This window comes from Bombina bombina, chromosome 2 (genome assembly GCF_027579735.1).
Source record: "Bombina bombina isolate aBomBom1 chromosome 2, aBomBom1.pri, whole genome shotgun sequence".
NCBI classification, from domain to species: Eukaryota; Metazoa; Chordata; class Amphibia; order Anura; family Bombinatoridae; genus Bombina; species Bombina bombina.
The window spans coordinates 199,978,498-199,998,038 of record NC_069500.1 but is presented as its reverse complement, the minus strand read 5'-3'; the positions used below and the strand labels follow the sequence as shown (position 1 = coordinate 199,998,038).

Here is a 19,541-nt window from a genome sequence, read left to right as displayed (position 1 = left end):
CTCTGAGTTGGGGATCAGGGAATTACTGTCTGAGGGTGAAATTTCTAATTCAAGGAATGTTTTGCCTCAGACAGATTCGGATGCTATGTCATTTAAATTTAAGCTTGAACACCTCCGCCTGTTGCTTAGGGAGGTTTTAGCGACTCTGGATGATTGTGATCCTATTGTGATTCCTCCAGAGAAATTGTGTAAAATGGATAAATATTTGGAAGTTCCTACTTACACTGATGTTTTTCCAGTTCCTAAGAGAACTTCGGAAATTATTAGTAAGGAATGGGATAATTTTAATTTTAAGAAAATGTTTCCTATATCAGATACCATTCGGGACTCATGGCAAACGGTCCCTAAGGTAGAGGGAGCTATATCTTCCCTAGCTAAGCGTACTGCTATACCCATTGAGGATAGTTGTGCTTTCAAGGATCCTATGGATAAGAAATTAGAGGGTCTACTAAAGAAATTATTTGTTAATCAGGGATTTCTTTTACAACCTACGGCTTGCATTGTTCCAGTAACTACTGCAGCAGCTTTTTGGTTTGAGGCTCTAGAAGAGTCTCCTTAAGGCTGAGACACCATTAGATGACATTCTAGATAGAATTAAGCTAGCTAATTCTTTTATTACTCATGCCGCTTTTCAAATTGCTAAATTAGCGGCAAAAAATGCAGGATTTGCTATTTTAGCACGTAGAGCATTGTGGCTCAAATCTTGGTCTGCTGATGTCATCAAAACATAAGCTTTCTCTTGTAAAGGTGTATCCAGTCCACGGGTTCATCCATTACTTGTGGGATATTCTCCTTCCCAACAGGAAGCTGCAAGAGGTCACCCACAGCAGAGCTGTCTATATAGCTCCTCCCCTAACTGCCACCCCCAGTCATTCTCTTGCAGCTCTCGACAAGAAAGGAAGTATCAAGAGAGATGTGGTGAATTAGTGTAGTTTTTTACCTTCAATCAAAAGTTTATTTTTAAACGGTACCGGCGTTGTACTGTTTTTACTCTCAGGCAGAAATTGGAAGAAGGATTCTGCCTGGAGGTTTGATGATCTTAGCGGTTTGTAACTAAGGTCCATTGCTGTTCTCACACATAACTGAAGAGTATGGAAAGAAAACTTCAGTTGGGGGGACGGTCTGCAGATTGCCTGCTTTGAGGTATGTTCAGTATATTTTTTTCTAGAGATAAGGTCTAGAAAATGCTGACAGTGCCTGATATATTTGAGGTAAGCCTGATATAGTGATTTAACAGCAACTGGGATCATGCTTGCAAAAAAGGGTAATATTCATGTTAATACTCTTATTACTTAGTGTAAAAAAGTTTGCATGTTTTAGAGTAAAAACGTTTTTTCTCTGAGGGTGATAAATCTTTATTTTGGGGCCTGGTTTTCCACATGGCTTGTTAGATCACTCCTAAAAAAGGCCCCCTGACTTTCAGTGCATGGTGGGAGGGGCCTATTTTCGCGCACTTTATGCGCAGTTAATCTTCAGACTGAGACATACAGCTTCCCTAAAGGAGTCCTCTGGTATCTAGGACCACTATAGAGGGTGTTTTTCATGCAAAAAAAATCGTGTTTAAGGGCAGGTAGGGCCACAGCAGAGCTGTGGCAGTGTGTTTGACTGTTTTTTAATGGTTTTTCCGTTTTTCTAATCCGTTTTGGGGCCTAAGGGGTTGATCATCCATTTGCAAGTGAGTGCAATGCTGCTTTAGTCTTATACACACTGTAAAAATTTTGAGGTTTTCAGAAATTATTACGAAGGAATGGGATAGACCAGGTGTACCGTTCTCTCCCCCTCCTGCGTTTGAAAGGATGTTTCCCATAGATGCCGCTACACGGGATTCGTGGCAGACGGTCCCTAAGGTGGAGGGAGCAGTATCTACCCTAGCTAAGCGTACAACTATACCCGTCGAGGACAGTTGTGCTTTTCTAGATCCAATGGATAAAAAATTAGAGGGTTTCCTTAAGAAAATCTTTATACAACAAGGTTTTATTCTCCAGCCTCTTGCATGCATTGCCCCAGTCACTGCTGCAGCGGCTTTCTGGTTCGAGTCTCTTGAAGAGGCTCTTCAGGTGGAGACCCCGTTGGATGATATCCTAGACAGGCTTAAAGCTCTTAAGTTAGCCAATTCATTTATTTCTGACGCCGTGTTTCATTTAACTAAGTTAACGGCTAAGAATTCAGGTTTTGCCATTCAGGCGCGTAGGGCGCTATGGCTTAAATCCTGGTCAGCTGACGTTACTTCAAAGTCTAAGCTTCTCAACATTCCCTTCAAGGGGCAGACCCTATTCGGGCCTGGACTGAAGGAGATCATTTCTGATATTACTGGAGGGAAAGGCCACGCCCTTCCCCAGGATAGGTCCAACAAATTAAGGACCAGAGTAATTTTCGTTTCTTTCGGAACTTCAAGAGTGGTGCAGCTTCAACTTCCTCTACTACAAAAAATAGGGAAATTCTGCCCAGTCCAAGCCAGTCTGGAGACCTAACCAGGCTTGGAGCAAGGGAAAGCAGGCCAAAAAACCTGCTGCTGCCTCTAAGACAGCATGAAGGAGTAGCCCCCGATCCGGGACCGGATCTAGTTGGGGGCAGACTTTCTCTCTTCGCCCAAGCTTGGGCAAGAGACGTCCAGGATCCCTGGGCTCTGGAGATTGTTTCCCAGGGATATCTTCTGGATTTCAAAGCCTCATATCCAAAAGGGAGATTTCATCTCTCACAATTATCTGCAAACCAGATAAAGAGAGAGGCATTCTTACGTTGTGTTCAAGACCTGCTGGTTATGGGAGTGATCCACCCAGTTCCAAGGGAGGAACAGGGGCAGGGCTTCTATTCAAATCTGTTTCTAGTTCCCAAAAAAGAGGGAACTTTGAGACCAATCTTGGATCTCAAGATCCTAAACAAATTTCTCAGGGTCCCATCCTTCAAGATGGAGACTATTCGAACCATCCTACCTTTGATCCAGGAGGGTTAATATATGACTACCGTGGACTTAAAGGATGCTTATCTCCACATTCCGATACACAGAGATCATCATCGGTTTCTCAGGTTTGCCTTCCTAGACAGGCATTACCAGTTTGTGGCTCTTCCCTTCGGGTTAGCCACGGCACCAATAATCTTTATGAAGGTTCTAGGGTCCCTACTGGCGGTTCTAAGGCCACGGGGCATAACGGTGGCCCCTTACCTAGACATTCTGATACAGGCGTCAACTTTTCAAATCTCACGGGTGGAAGGTGAACGAAGAAAAGAGTTCTCTCCCCTCTCACAAGAGTTTCCTTCCTAGGAGTAGCCCCTTACCTAGACGACATTCTAATACAGGCATCGAATTTTCAAATCGCCAGGTCCCTTACAGACATTGTTCTGGCATTCCTGAGGTCGCATGGGTGGAAAGTGAACGAAAAGAAGAGTTCTCTATCCCCTCTCACAAGAGTTTCCTTCCTAGGAACTCTGATAGATTCTGTAGAAATGAAGATTTACCTGACAGAGGCCAGGTTGTCAAAGCTTCTAACTTCCTGCCGTGCTCTTTATTCCACTTCTCAGCCGTCAGTGGCTCAGTGTATGGAAGTAATCGGCTTAATGGTAGCGGCAATGGACATAGTTCCGTTTGCCCGCCTACATCTCAGACCACTGCAACTTTGCATGCCCAATCAGTGGAATGGGGATTACACAGATTTGTCCCCTCTGCTAAATCTGGATCAAGAGACCAGAGATTCTCTTCTCTGGTGGCTATCTCGGGTCCATCTGTCCAGGGGAATGAGCTTCCGCAGGCCAGAATGGACTATAGTGACGACAGATGCCAGCCTTCTGGGCTGGGGCGCAGTCTGGAACTCCCTGAAGGCTCAGGGTTCGTGGACTCAGAAGGAAGCTCTCCTTCCGATAAACATTCTGGAACTAAGCGATATTCAATGCTCTTCAGGCTTGGCCTCAGCTAGCTGCGGTCAGGTTCATCAGATTTCAGTCGGACAACATCACGACTGTAGCCTATATCAACCATCAGGGGTGTACAAAGAGCCCCCTGGCGATGTTGGAGGTTTCAAAGATAATTCTATGGGCAGAGGTTCACTCTTGCCATCTCTCAGCTATCCATATCCCAGGAGTAGAGAACTGGGAGGCAGATTTTTTAAGTCGGCAGACTTTTCATCCGGGGGAGTGGGAACTCCATCCGGAGGTGTTTGCCCAGTTGATTCATCTATGGGGCAAACCAGAACTGGATCTCATGGCGTCTCGTCAGAACGCCAAGCTTCCTTGTTACGGGTCCAGGTCCAGGGATCCCAAGGCAGCGCTGATGCTTTTGCAGCGCCCTGGTCCTTCAGCCTGGCTTATGTGTTTCCACCGTTTCCTCTGCTCCCTCGTCTGATTGCCAAGATCAAGCAGGAGAGAGCTTCAGTGATTTTGATAGCTCCTGCGTGGCCACGCAGGACTTGGTATGCAGATCTGGTGGACATGTCATCCTTTCCACCATGGACTCTGCCGCTGAGACAGGACCTTCTACTTCAAGGTCCTTTCAAACATCCAAATCTAATTTCTCTGCGTCTGACTGCTTGGAGATTGAACGCTTGATTCTATAAAAGCGTGTTTTTTTCCGAGTCGGTCATTGATACCTTAATTCAGGCTCAAAAGCCTGTCACCAGGAAAATCTATCATAAGATATGGTGTAAATATCTTCATTGGTGTGAATCCAAGGGTTACTCATGGAGTAAAGTCAGGATTCCTAGAATATTATCTTTTCTCCAGGAGGGATTGGAGAAAGGATTGTCTTCTAGTTCCAAAGGGACAGATCTCTGCTCTGTCTATTCTTTTGCACAAACGTCTGGCTGAGGTTCCAGACTTTCAGGCGTTTTGTCAGGCTTTAGTTAGAATTAAGCCTGTGTTTAAACCTTTTGCTCCGCCATGGAGTTTAAATTTAGTTCTTAAGGTTCTTCAAGGGGTTCCGTTTGAACCTCTGTATTCCATAGATATTAAACTTTTATCTTGGAAAGTTCTGTTTCTAGTAGCTATCTCCTCGGCTCGAAGAGTTTCGGAGTTATCTGCCTTACAGTGTGATTCCCCTTATCTGATCTTCCATGCAGATAAGGTAGTTTTGCGTACCAAACCTGGGTTTCTTCCTAAGGTAGTATCTAATAAGAACATCAATCAGGAGATTGTTGTTCCTTCATTATGTCCTAATCCTTCCTCAAAGAAGGAACGTCTTTTACACAATCTTGATGTGGTTCGTGCTTTAAAGTTTTATTTGCAAGCTACGAAGGATTTTCGTCAAACATCTGCTTTGTTTGTTGTCTACTCTGGACAGAGGAGAGGCCAAAAGGCTTCTGCAACTTCTCTATCTTTTTGGCTAAGAAGTATAATACGCTTAGCTTATGAGACTGCTGGCCAGCAGCCTCCTTAAAGAATTATAGCTCATTCCGCTAGAGCGGTAGCTTCCACATGGGCTTTTAAAAATGAGGCCTCTGTTGAACAGATTTGTAAGGCGGCGACTTGGTCTTCGCTTCATACCTTTTCTAAATTCTACAAATTTGATACTTTTGCTTCGGAGGCTATTTTGGGGGGAGAGGTCTTACAGGCAGTGGTGCCTTCCGTTTAAGTTCCTGCCTTGTCCCTCCCTTCATCCGTGTCCTAAAGCTTTGGTATTGGTATCCCACAAGTAATGGATGAACCCGTGGACTGGATACACCTTTACAAGAGAAAACAAAATTTATGCTTACCTGATAAATTTATTTCTCTTGTGGTGTATCCAGTCCACGGCCCGCCCTGTCTTTTTTAGACAGTTTTTTATTTTTAACTACAGTCACCACTGCACCCTATAGTTTCTCCTTTTTTCTTGCTTGTCTTCGGTCGAATGACTGGGGGTGGCAGTTAGGGGAGGAGCTATATAGACAGCTCTGCTGTGGGTGTCCTCTTGCAACTTCCTGTTGGGAAGGAGAATATCCCACAAGTAATGGATGAACCCGGATACACCACAAGAGAAATAAATTTATCAGGTAAGCATAAATTTTGTTTTTAGCTATTCCCTTTAAAGGTAAGACCCTTTTTGGGCCAGAATTGAAGGAGATCATTTCTGATATTACAGGAGGTAAGGGCCATGCCCTACCTCAAGATAAGTCGGTTAAAATGAGGGATTTATCTCCAAAGATAATTCTGGATCAAGAGACCAGAAACTCTCTTCTTTGGTGGTTGTCGCCAGATCATCTGTACCAGGGGACTTGTTTCCGCAGACCCTCGTAGGTGATAGTGACAACAGATGCCAGCCTTCTGGGCTGGGGTGCAGTTTGGAACTCCCTGAAGGCTCAGGGTGTTTGGACTCAGGTGGAGTCTCTACTTCCAATCAATATTCTGGAACTGAGAGCAATATTCAATGCGCTTCAGGCGTGGCCTCAGTTGGCTTCGGCCAAATTCATCAGATTCCAGTCAGACAGCATAACGACTGTGGCATATGTCAATCATCAGGGGGGAACAAGGAGTTCCTTAGCGATGATAGAAGTATCCAAGATAATCGGTTGGGCAGAGGCCCACTCTTGTCATCTGTCGGCGATCTACATCCCAGGGGTAGAGAACTGGGAAGCAGATTTTCTATGTCGACAGACCTTTCATCCGGGGGAGTGGGAACTTCACCTTGAGGTATTTGCCTCATTGATTCTCAGATGGGGCAGACCGGAATTGGATTTGATGGCATCTCGTCAGAATGCCAAGCTTCCAAGATATGGATCCCGGTCAAGGGATCCTCAGGCCGAACTGATAGATGCCTTGACAGTACCTTGGTTGTTCATCCTAGCTTATGTGTTTCCGCCGTTTCCTCTCCTCCCACGCGTGATTGCTCGAATTAAACAGGAGAGAGCTTCAGTGATCCTGATAGCGCCTACGTGGCCACGCAGGACTTGGTATGCGGATCTAGTGGACATGTCCTCTCTGCCACCGTGGAAACTTCCGTTGAGACAGGACCTTCTCATTCAAGGTCCTTTCCAACATCCAAATCTAATTTCTCTGCAACTGATTGCGTGGAGATTGAACACTTGATTTTATCGAAGCACAGATTCTCTGATTCAGTTATCAATACTTTGATACAGGCTAGAAATCCTGTCACTATAAAGATCTATCATAAGATATGGCATAAATATCTTTATTGGTGTGAATCCAAGGGTTACTCATGGAGTAAAGTTAGGATTCCTAGGATTTTGTCTTTTCTCCAAGAAGGATTGGACAAAGGGTTATCAGCAAGTTCCTTAAAGGGACAAATTTCAGCTTTGTCAATTCTGTTTCACAAACGTTTGGCAAATGTATCAGATGTTCAGTCTTTTTGTCAGGCTCTATCTAGAATTAAGCCTGTATTTAGACCTATTACTCCTTCCTGGAGTTTGAATTTAGTTCTTCGAGTTCTGCAAGGGGTTCTGTTTGAACCTATGCATTCCATAGATATTAAACTATTATCTTGGAAAGTTCTGCTTTTGGTTGCTATTTCTTCTGCTCGAAGAGTTTCTGAGCTTTCAGCATTACAGTGTGATTCGCCTTATCTCATATTTCATTCTGATAAGGTGGTTTTACGTATCAAACCTGGGTTTCTTCCTAAGGTTGTTTCGAATAAGAATATTAATCAGGAAATTGTTGTTCCTTCCTTCTGTCCTAATCCTTCTAAGAAGGAGCGTCTGTTACATAACTTGGACGTGGTCCGTGCCTTAAAGTTTTACTTACCGGCAACTAAGGATTTTTGTCAATCATCTTCATTATTCATTGTTTATTCTGGAAAGCGTAGGGGTCAGAAAGCTACGGCCACCTCTTTCTATTTGGCTGAGAAGTATCATCCACCTGGCATATGAGACTGCTGGACAGCAGCCTCCTGAAAGAATTACGGCTCATTCTAGGGCTGTGACTTCCACATGGGCTTTTAAAAACGATGCATCTGTGGAACAGATTTGTAATTCTGCGACTTGGTCGTCCCTTCACACTTTTTCCAAAGTTTACAAATTTGATACTTTTGCTTCTTCTGAAGGGTATCTTTGGGAGAAAGGTTCTTCAAGCAGTGGTGCCTTCCGTTTAGGTTCCTGTCTTGTCCCTCCCTTTCATCCGTGTCCTATTGGTTTCCCACAAGTAAGGATTAAATCCGTGGACTCGTCATATCTTTGTAAAAGAAAACTAAATTTATGCTTACCTGATAAATTACTTTTACAATATGACAAGTCCACGGCCCTCCCTGTTTTTTTAAGACAGGTTTATTTTATTTTCAGTCACCTCTGCACCTTTTTAGCCTTTCCGTTTCACTTCCTATAACCTTCGGCCGAATGACTGAGGGTGGAGGGGAACGGGAGGGGCTATATATACAGCTCTGCTGTGGTGCTCTTTGCCACTTCCTGTTAGCCAGAGGTTAATAGCCCACAAGTAAGGATGAAATCCGTGGACTCGTCATATCGTAAAAGAAAGTCATTTATCAGGTAAGCATAAATTTAGTTTTTGTTTAAAATATTTACGTATAATGAAACTAAATCTGTTGTATGTACACTAGATATGGTAGTTTAGCTCTAGATGTGAATTTGATCATAATGCCAGAGAATTCATTACTTATTGTGATATTAAGAGAAAAGCTCTCTACACTATAGGATAGTAGGGCTCTTGAGCGGTAAGCTCATTTTCTGCTATGTTTTTCCACTTGTATTTAATTTTAATTACTGAGTTTTTACAGTTTTAATTTTTAATTAATTAATTTTTTTTTTAATGGTATTTTTTTCATTACAGTTGCACAATGCTCAGCCAGAGCAATATGAATCTCCAGATAAAGACTTTATGATTGTTGCCCTAGATTTGCTCAGTGGATTGGCTGAAGGCCTTGGTGGCAACATTGAACAGCTTGTAGCACGGAGCAATATCCTTACTTTAATGTACCAGTGTATGCAGGTAAGCTAAATATAAAACATACATGTATTAATTTGAGTGTGAGTTGTTTGATATCTATTTAATTTCTCATTGGTGATTCTTTATTTTCACACCATGAACAGTAAAGAAAAATACAAAGGAAATGTGAAAATGTTTTACTACTCAGTATTTCTCAGATTATGTGATGCAGGTAAAGTTTTTCTGCGATGGCGATGCAGGGAAAGTTTTTCTGCAAACCCATCCAGACTGTCGCTAACAGTTCCTGGGCAATCCATGTTGACGAGTTTCACTGCTTGCTGTTACACACTCAAGTCCATGTCAGAAGTGCTGCTGCAAGACTGTCACACTTGAGAGGCTGTGCCTGTTCCACAGCATGGATCCTGGAGGGTAAGACCGTTTTGTAAAACGCTATACAGGATCACAGTGTGGCTCCTTTATACCTTGATAGGATCAAGGTTTAATATCTCCTTCAGGGAGATTATTTGGACAGTTTGGGGATTTATGTCTGCTTAGAGTGAAGGTAAACTTTGATGGATGAAAGCCCAGGTTTTAAAAAAACTATTAAAAACAGGGGCACTTTCATTCATCAAAGTTTAGAAAGCAGCCGTTTTGTTTAAAACTTGCCTTTCTTCTCTTCATTTGTCAGCAATGACTAATCCGGCTTCCTCCACTCACGGCTCTCCCCCCAAGGGAATCATTGCCTGAGGCCATGCCGTGATTGGAGGAAGCCGGATTAGTCATTGCTGACGTCTGAAGAGAGGATCTCCGGGCGGGGGAAGCTGCTCCGGCTGTGAAAAGGAGAGGGGTACGTTTTTAAACAAAATGGCTGCTTTCTAAACTTTGATGACTGAAAGGGCCCCTGTTTGTAATAGTATTTCTTTTTAATGACACGATGAGTCCACGGATCATTTAATTAGTATTGGGAATATCACTCCTGCCCAGCAGGAGGCGGCAAAGAGCGCCACAGCCAAGCTGTTAAATATCACCTTCCTTCACTCCCACTCCAGTCATTCTCTTTGCCTACATTAAGAGCAAGGAGGTGGTAAATTTAGGTGTTAGAAAATATTCTTCAATCAAGAGTTTATTATTTTTAAAGTAGTACAAGATTGTGCTGCTTTGTCCTAGGGTGTAGCCGTAGTTCATATCAGTCTCTTCAATAGAGCAGTGGTGTCTTTAGAGCAATGGGAACTTGTGGGACATAATTCTCACTACGCCTCACATATACTGTTGCTGCCCTAACACTGAAAGCCAATTCTCTATTTGAGAAGTATTCCATGGGAGGGAGAGGACCTCTCAAACCTGGGAGCTGCCTTTACTGTCGGGCAGATGAGGAAGTAAGTGCTTACTTTACTTTCTGGGAATAAGAGACTCAGAATAAGAAGGCACTTTATTAATAGAAAATATGGGACACATACAAAGGCTCGGGGGATTTTGGGCTTTTTTGTGTAGACAGATCGACGCAGGCACTGGGGCTATGAATTTTATTAGGCATGTTGGTGGTGCCATTCTCCCGGTGGTTTCACATATAGAAATATGCAGACCGGGAGAAGACTGTTGTGATGCCCACGATGGGCGGTCCTAGAGGAGGCGGCAATTTGCGTTGTGCTCCTTTTTTCCAGTACTTCCTGCTGAACGGAAGGGGAAACAGTGTAGCTCCGTTTGATATTATACGCATTGCGCTTATCCTATGCGTGTTTGGAAACGGAGTCCAGCTTCTTTGATCTGACATCCCTGGGTTCCAGTTCCGTTATCTAAAAAAGCGGTTTCTGCTCAGAAAAGACTGATGTCATCAGGCAGGTAGGCACCTCAGCTAAGCTGCTGAGGTGTAGAGGTGATCTGCATTATTTGTTTAGGCTTACTGTCATTTCTGCAGTTAAAAAATCAAAAGGTTACCGTTTAGAATTTAAAGTGACAGACGCTTATTTTCCTGTAAATTTTATTTCAAAATTTTAACTTTTTATTTGATATTTGTACTCATTGTGAGTCAGAATGGACCAGGAAACTTCGCAAAATGTTACTTGTTCTTTGTGTTTTGATGTCAATGTGGAACCACCAATCCCTTTCTGTTCCTCATGCATTGAGAGAACTTTAAATTACAAGGATAGACTTTTCTGTTGTAAGATGTATCGAGTCCACGGATTCATCCTTACTTGTGGGATATTCTCCTCCCCTACAGGAAGTGGCAGAGAGAGCACCCACAGCAGAGCTGCCTATATAGCTCCCCCCTTAGCTCCACCCCCCAGTCATTCTCTCTGCCTGCTTAACTGCTAGGAAGGGCAAAGAGGAGTGTGGTGACAAAAATGTTAGGTTTTTATTTTCTCAAGCAAAAGTTTATTTTTAAATGGTACCGGTGTGTACTATTTACTCTCTGGCAGAAAAGGGATGAAGATTTCTGCAAGGAGGATGATGATCTTAGCATTTTGTAACTAAGATCCACTGCTGTTCTCACAAGGGCTGAAGAGTACAGGAAAAACTTTCAGTTGGGGGAACAGTTTGCAGGCTAAACTGCATTATGGTATGTTCAGTCTATTTTTTTTCTAGACAGACTGTGTTAATTCTAGAAAAGGTTGGCAATATCCCCATGAGAGAAGGGTAAGCTGTATTCAGACACTTAGTAGGAATCCCAGCTTGCATGAAGGGCTCATTAGTTACTGGTGACACTGTTTGGTAAAAACTTTTTTGTTTATTCAGTGAATGATGCAATTTTAACGTTTATTTGAAGGGACTAAAGGGGTCATTGTGGCTTGTTTTTGAGTTTTCTAACCCACATGGTTAATTTAGAGACACTCTAGTGTTTGTCTGTTAGACCTCAAAACATTGAGTGAGGTGGGAGGGGCCTATTTTCGTGCCTCAGATGTGCAGTTTCTTTTCCTCTGAGACTTCTAACTGCTCCTGAGGTACCTGCCGTGTTTGAGGGCTGTAAAAGAAGTTTTTCCCCCCACAAATTGTTCTGAAGGGCAGGTAGGAGCCACAGCAGAACTGTGGCAAAGTGCTGAAAGTTTTTTTTTTACTGGTTTTGATGTTTTTTCAATCCTCTTTACCATTAAGGGGTTAATTGTTTATTTGCATAGCTGTGCAAAGTTACTAAGGCTATATGATACTACTGTAAAAATTTTGTTATGTTTACTGCTTTTGTACACTGTTTTGCAGAATTTGTGCAGCTTTTTTTCTCTTAAAGGCACAGTACCGTTTTATTTCTAAGTGTTATTTACTTTGATTACAGTGTTTTCCAAGCTTGCTTGTTACATTACTAGCCTCTTTAACATGTCTGACACCAAGGAAAATCCTTGTTCAATATGTTTGGAAGCTATTGTGGTACCCCCTCTTAGAATGTGTCCCAATTGTACTGATATGTCCATAAACTATAAAGAACATATATTAGCACTTAAAAATAGAGCAATAGATGATTCTCAGTCAGAAGTAAATGAGGGTTTAGCATCTAGCTCTCCCCAAGTGTCACAACCAGTACGCCCGCACAAGTGACGCCAAGTACCTCTAGTGCGTCAAATTCATTTATTTTGCAAGACATGGCCACAGTTGTGAATACAACCCTTACAGAGGTTTTATACTGACTGCCTGGTTTTCAAGGAAAGCGGGACAGCTCTGGGTTAAGGAAAAATGCTGAGCAGTCTGACGCTTTAGTAGCCGTATCTGATATGCCCTCACAATGCTCTGAGGTAGGGGTGAGGAATTTGTTATCTGAGGGAGAAATTTCTGATTCGGGGAAGACGCTTCCTCAGACAGATTCTGATATGACGGCCTTTAAATTTAAGCTTGAACATCTCCGCTTATTGCTCAGGGAGGTATTAGCGGCTCTAGATGATTGTGACCCTATAGTGGTCCCAGAGAAATTGTGTAAGATGGATAAATACTTAGAGGTTCCTGTTTACACTGATGTTTTTCCAGTCCCTAAGAGGATTGTGAATATTATTGCTAAGGAGTGGGATAGACCAGGTATTCCGTTCATTCCCCCTCCTGTTTTTAAGAAAATGTTTCCCATATCTGACACCATGCGGGACTCGTGGCAGACAGTTCCTAAGGTGGAGGGAGCTATTTCTACTCTGTCTAAGCGTACAACTATACCTATTGAAGTCAGTTGTGCTTTCAAAGATCCTGAAGAAAATTTTTGTTCATCAAGGTTTTCTTCTTCAACCTATTGTGTGCATTGTTCCTGCAACTACTGCAGCTGCTTTCTGGTTTGAGGCTCTAGAAGAGGCTCTTCAGATGGAGACTCCATTAGAAGAAATTTTGGACAGAATTAAGGCCCTTAAATTGGCTAATTCTTTTATTACAGATGCCGCTTTTCAACTGGCTAAATTAGCGGCAAAGAATTCAGGCTTTGCCATTTTAGCACGCAGGGCGTTATGGCTCAAATCCTGGTCTGTTGATGTGTCATCTAAAACTAAACTTTTGAACATCCCTTTCAAAGGAAAGACCCTATTCGGGCCTGAACTGAAAGAGATTATTTCAGACATCACTGGAGGGAAAGGTCATGCCCTCCCTCAGGATAGATCAAATAAGATGAGGACCAAACAAAATAATTTTCGTTCCTTTTGGAATTTCAAGAGTGGTCCCGCTTCAGCTTCCTCTGCTGCAAAGCAAGAGGGGAATTTTGCCCAATCCAAGTCAGTCTGGAGACCTAACCAGGCTTGGAACAAGGGTAAACAGGCCAAGAAGCCTGCAGCTGCCTCTAAGACAGCATGAAGGGGTAGCCCCCGATCCAGGACCGGATCTTGTAGGGGGCAGACTCTATCTCTTCGCTCAGGCTTGGGCAAGAGATGTTCACGATCCCTGGGTTTTAGAAATTGTGTCCCAGGGATATTTTCTGGAATTCAATGGCTCTCTTCCAAGGGGGACTTTTCACATTTCTCGATTGTCTGTAAACAGACAGAGAGGCGTTCTTACGCTGTGTAGAAGACCTACATACCATGGGAGTGATCCGCCCAGTCCCAAAAGAGGAACAGGGGCTAGGTTTTTACTCAAACCTGTTTGTGGTTTCCAAAAAAGAGGGAACTTTCAGATCAATCTTGGATCTCAACATTCTAAACAAGTTCCTCAAAGTTCCATCATTCAAGATGGAGACTATTCGGTCTATTCTACCTCTGATCCAGGAGGGTCAATATATGACCACCGTGGACTTAAAGGATGCGTATCTACACATCCCTATTCACAGAATTTTCACAAGGGTGCTAGGGTCCCTTCTGGCGGTTCTACGACCACGGGGCATAGCAGTGGCGCCTTATCTAGATGACATCTTATTTCAGGCGTCAACTTTCCAGCTATCCAAGTCTCACACGGACATTGTGTTGGCTTTTCTGAGATCTCACGGGTGGACGGTGAACATAAAAAAGAGTTCTCTCTTCCCTCTTATAAGAGTTTCCTTCCTAGGGACTCTGATAGACTCAGTAGAAATGAAAATATTTCTGATGGCGGTCAGAATATCAAAGCTCTTAACCACTTGCCGAGCTATTCATTCCATTCCTCGGCCATCAGTGGCTCAGTATATGGAGGTAATCGGACTCATGGTAGCGGCAATGGACATAGTTCCTTTTGCCCGCCTACACCTCAAACCACTACATCTATGCATGCTCAAACAGTGGAATGGGGATTATGCAGATTTGTCTCAACTGCATCTGGACCAGGAGACCAGAGATTCTCTTCTCTGGTGGTTGTCTCAGGACCACCTGTCTCAGGGAATGTGTTTATGCAGGCCAGAGTGGCTCATTGTAACGTCAGATACCAGCCTGCTAGGCTGGGACGCAGTCTGGAACTCCCTGAAAACACAGGGCTTATGGTCTCGGGAGGAATCTCTTCTCCCGATAAATATTCTAGAACTGAGAGCGATATTCAATGCGCTTCAGGCGTGGCCTCAGCTTGCTGCTGCCAAATTCATCAGGTTTCAGTCGGACAACATCACGACTGTAGCTTATATCAATCATCAAGGAGGAGCAAGGAGTTCTCTAGCGATGATGGAGGTAACCAAAATAATCCGATGGGCAGAGGATCACTCTTGCCATCTCTCAGCAATCCACATCCCGGGAGTAGAGAACTGGGAGGCGGATTTGGCAAGTCGTTAGACTTTTCATCTGGGGGAGTGGGAACTCCATCCGGAGGTATTTGCCCAGCTGATTCAGCTATGGGGCACACCAGAATTGGATCTGATGGCGTCCCGTCAGAATGCCGGCACACCAGAATTGGATCTGATGGCGTCCCGTCAGAATGCCAAACTTTCTCGTTACGGGTCCAGGTCCCGGGATCCCAAGGCGGTACTGATAGATGCTCTAGCAGTGCCTTGGTCCTTCAATATGGCCTATGTATTTCCTCTCCTCCTACGTCTGGTTGCCAGAATAAAGCAGGAGAGAGCTTCGGTGATTCTGATAGCACCTGTGTGGCCACGCAGGACTTGGTATGCAGACCTAGTGGACATGTCCTCGGTTCTATCATGGACTCTGCCAATGAGGCAGGACCTTCTAATCCAAGGTCTGTTCACGCATCCAAATCTAATTTCTCTGCGTCTGACTGCTTGGAGATTGAACGCCTGATTCTATCAAAGCGTGGTTTCTCTGAGTCAGTCATTGATACCCTGATTCAGGCTAGAAAGCCTGTCACCAGGAAGATCTATCATAAGATATGGTGTAAATATCTTCATTGGTGTGAATCCAAGGGTTACTCATGGAGTAAAGTCAGGATTCCTAGGATATTATCTTTTCTCCAAGAAGGATTGGAGAAGGGATTGTCAGCTAGTTCCTTAAAGGGACAGATTTCTGCTCTGTCTATTCTTTTGCACAAGCGTCTGGCGGATGTTCCAGACGTTCAGGCGTTTTGTCAGGCTTTAGTTAGAATCAAGCCTGTGTTTAAACCTGTTGCTCCGCCATGGAGTTTAAATTTAGTTCTTAAAGTTCTTTAAGGGGTTCCGCTTGAACCTCTGCATTCCATAGATATCAAGCTTTTATCTTGGAAAGTTCTGTTTTTGGTAGCTATCTCTTCGGCTCAAAGAGTTTCAGAGTTATCTGCCTTACAGTGTGATTCCCCTTATCTGATATTCCATGCAGATAAGGTAGTTTTGCGTACCAAACCTGTGTTTCTTCCTAAGGTGGTATCTAATAAGAATATCAATCAGGAGATTGTTGTTCTGTCACTGTGTCCTAATCCTTCTTCAAAGAAGGAACGTCTATTACACAATCTTGACGTGGTTCGTGCTTTAAAGTTTTATTTACAAGCTACTAAGGATTTTCGTCAAGCATCTGCATTGTTTGTTGTTTACTCTGGACAGAGGAGAGGCCAAAAGGCTTCAGCAACTTCTCTTTCTTTTTGGTTAAGAAGTATAATCCACTTAGCTTATGAGACTGCTGGCCAGCAGCCTCCTGAAAGAATTACAGCTCATTCCACTAGAGCGGTGGCTTCCACATGGGCTTTTAAAAATGAGGCTTCTGTTGAACAGATTTGTAAGGCGGCAACTTGGTCTTCGCTTCTTACTTTTTCTAAATTCTACAAATTTGATACTTTTGCTTCTTCGGAGGCTATTTTTGGGAGAAAGGTCTTACAGGCAGTGGTGCCTTCCGTTTAAGCGCCTGCCTTTTCCCTCCCTTCATCCGTGTCCTATAGCTTTGGTATTGGTATCCCACAAGTAATGGATGAATCCGTGGACTGGATACACCTTACAAGAGAAAACTAAATTTATGCTTACCTGATAAATTTATTTCTCTTGTGGTGTATCCAGTCCACGGCCCGCCCTGTCATTTTAAGGCAGGTGTTTTTTATTTTTAAACTACAGTCACCACTGCACCCTATAGTTTCTCCTTTCTCTTGCTTGTCTTCGGTCGAATGACTGGGAGTGGCAGTTAGGGGAGGAGCTATATAGACAGCTCTGCTGTGGGTGATCCTCTTGCAGCTTCCTGTTGGGAAGGAGAATATCCCACAAGTAATGGATGAATCCGTGGACTGGATACACCACAAGACAAATACATTTATCAGGTAAGCATAAATTTTGTTTTTCTGAACCAACATTCTCCAAAAAGGATACTGTTCAGTAGTCTAATGACGATGTTCAATTTATGCCACAGCTTTCTCCTCAAGCATCCCAACTTGTATCGCCTACACATGCAGTGCCCTGCATTTCCTTTCTAACTCCCCCTGGAGTTACACTGCAAGACATCGCTTCTGTGATGTCCTCTGCGGTTTCCGATGCATTATCTGCCTTTCCCATGTTGCAGGGAAAGCGCAACAGGAAAAGTAAATATTCAGTTGAGGTTACTGACGCAGTTGTTGCTATTTCGGATGTTCCCTCCCAGAAGCCTGAAGAGGAGGATCCTTCGATAGCATCTGAGGGTGAAATCTCAGACTCTGACAGTGTATTTCCTACTGCTGATGCTGAAGTTGTATCCTTCAGGTTTTCCTCCGTCTGTTACTTAAGGGCTTTTTAGCTACTTTAAATGAAAGTGACACTATGGTCGTAGTTAATCCAAAGAAATCCAGTAAGCTAAACAAATATTTTGAGGTACCTTCCTCAATAGAGTTTTTTCCGGTACCAGACTGAGCTTCTGAGATCATTGCTAAGGAGTGGGAGAGGCTGGGTATTCCTTTCTTTCATATAATTGGCTAGAGTCCATGAGCTAGTGACGTATGGGATATACAATCCTACCAGGATTGGGCAAAGTTTCCCAAACCTCAAAATGCCTATAAATACACCCCTCACCACACCCACATTTCAGGTTTTACAAACTTTGCCTCCTATGGAGCTGGTGAAGTAAGTTTGTGCTAAGATTTCTACATTGATATGCGCTTCTCAGCTTTTTTGAAGCCTGTTTCCTCTTAGTACAGTGAATGTCAGAGGGATGTGAAGGGAGTATCACCTATTTAATGCAATGGTTTTCCTCACAAGGATCAATTTAATAGGTTCTCTGTTATCGGTCGTAGAGATTCATCTCCTACCTCCCTTTTCAGATCGACGATATACTCTCATATTCCATTACCTCTACTGATAACTGTTTCAGTACTGGTTTGGCTATCTGCTATATGTGAATGGGTGTCTTCAGGTTAGTATGTTTTCATTACTTAAGACACTCTCAGCTATGGTTTGGCACTTTATGTATTTATATAAAGTTTTAAATATATGTATTGTACTTATATTTGCCATGATTCAGGTTTCAGTATATTTCCTTTTGCAGACTGTCAGTTTCATATCTGGGAAATGCATTTTTTTATGGAAAATTTATTTCTTAACTGGGGTGTAGTTTTTTTCTTCTTCAATTGACTGATTTTTCAAATTCGCTGGCAGAATTAGGCTCGCGAGGGCGCAAAATGCTAAAGTTTGTGTCATTCTCGTTTTTTTGACGTGAAGTTACATTCGTTGACGCAAATTCATCATTTCCGGCGTCTTAGTTGACGCCGGGTCCTTTCACAAGGTTGCGTCATCTATGAAGCGAGTGTATCGTTTCCGGACGTTTGTTGTGCGTCATACTTGGCGCCAAATATTTTCATTATTTAAGATCCCATTCTTTTTTGCCTCCTGCCTTTTTCTATGTCAGAGGGCTATGCTGTTTGCATTTTTTCCCATTCCTGAAACTGCCATATAAGGAAATTGATCATTTTGCTTTATATGTTCTTTTCTCTTACGTTTGCAAGATGTCTCAATCTGATCCTGTCTCAGAAATCACTGTTGGAAACCTGCGGCCTGATAACAGTTCTACTAAAGCTAAGTGCATTTGTTGTAAACTTGTGGAGGTTATACCTCCCAGCTGTGGTTTGTAATAGTTGTCATGATAAACTTTTACATGCAGAGAATGTATCCATTAGTAGTAGTTCATTACCTGTTGCTGTTCCCTCAACATCTAATGCACAAGATATACCTGTACATTTAAAATAATTTATTTCTGATTCTATTCAGAAGGCTTCGTCTGCCATTCCACCTTCTAATAAACGTAAAAGGTCTTTTAAAACTTCTCATAAGGTTGATGAAATTTCAAAGAACCAGCAACATACTGAATTATCCTTCTCCGATGAGGATCTATTTGATTCTGAAGATCCTGCCTCAGATATTGACACTGACAAATCCTCTTATTTAAATTGGAGTATATTCATTCTTTGTTAAAAGAAGTGTTGATTACATTGGATATGGAGGAAACTAGTCCTCTTGATATTAAAACTAGTAAACGTTTATGTTCGGTTTATTAACTTCCTGTGGTTTTTCCAGTTCTTGATGCTATTTCTGATATGATTTCTAAGGAATGGAATAAGCTTGGTACTTCTTTTATTCCTTCTTCAAGGTTTAAAAAATTGTATCCTTTGCCAGAAGTTAGATTGGAGTTTTGGGAAAAGATCCCCAAGGTTGATGGGGCTATCTCTACTCTTGCTAAATGTACTACTATTCCTACGGAAGATAGTACTTCTTTTAAAGATCCTTTAGATAGGAAAATTGAATCTTATCTAAGGAACACTTATTTATATTCATGTCATCTTCTTAGGCCTGGAATTTCTTTGGCTGTTGTTGCAGCTGCTTCAACTATTTGGTTGGATACTTTAGCGCAACAAGTATCGGATCATGATTTGTCTAGCATTAAGTTGATTCAACATGCTAATAGTTTAATTTGTGATGCCATTTTTGATGATATCAAAATTGATGTTAAATCTATGTCTTCAGCTGTTTTAGCTAGAAAAGCTTTGTGGCTCAAATTTTGGAATGCTGATATGACTTCTAAGTCCAG

At 42.7% G+C, this 19,541-nt stretch overlaps 1 protein-coding gene across 1 annotated transcript in view; it reads left to right on the top strand.

Moving 5' to 3' along the window:
- Positions 1-19,541, top strand: part of TNPO1 (transportin 1) — a 949,742-nt gene that overhangs the window by 673,409 nt on the left and 256,792 nt on the right. Inside the window, exon 15 of the mRNA XM_053699707.1 lies at positions 8,701-8,859. Coding sequence (XP_053555682.1) covers positions 8,701-8,859 — 159 coding nt within the window. The remainder of the gene's footprint in view (positions 1-8,700; positions 8,860-19,541) is intronic.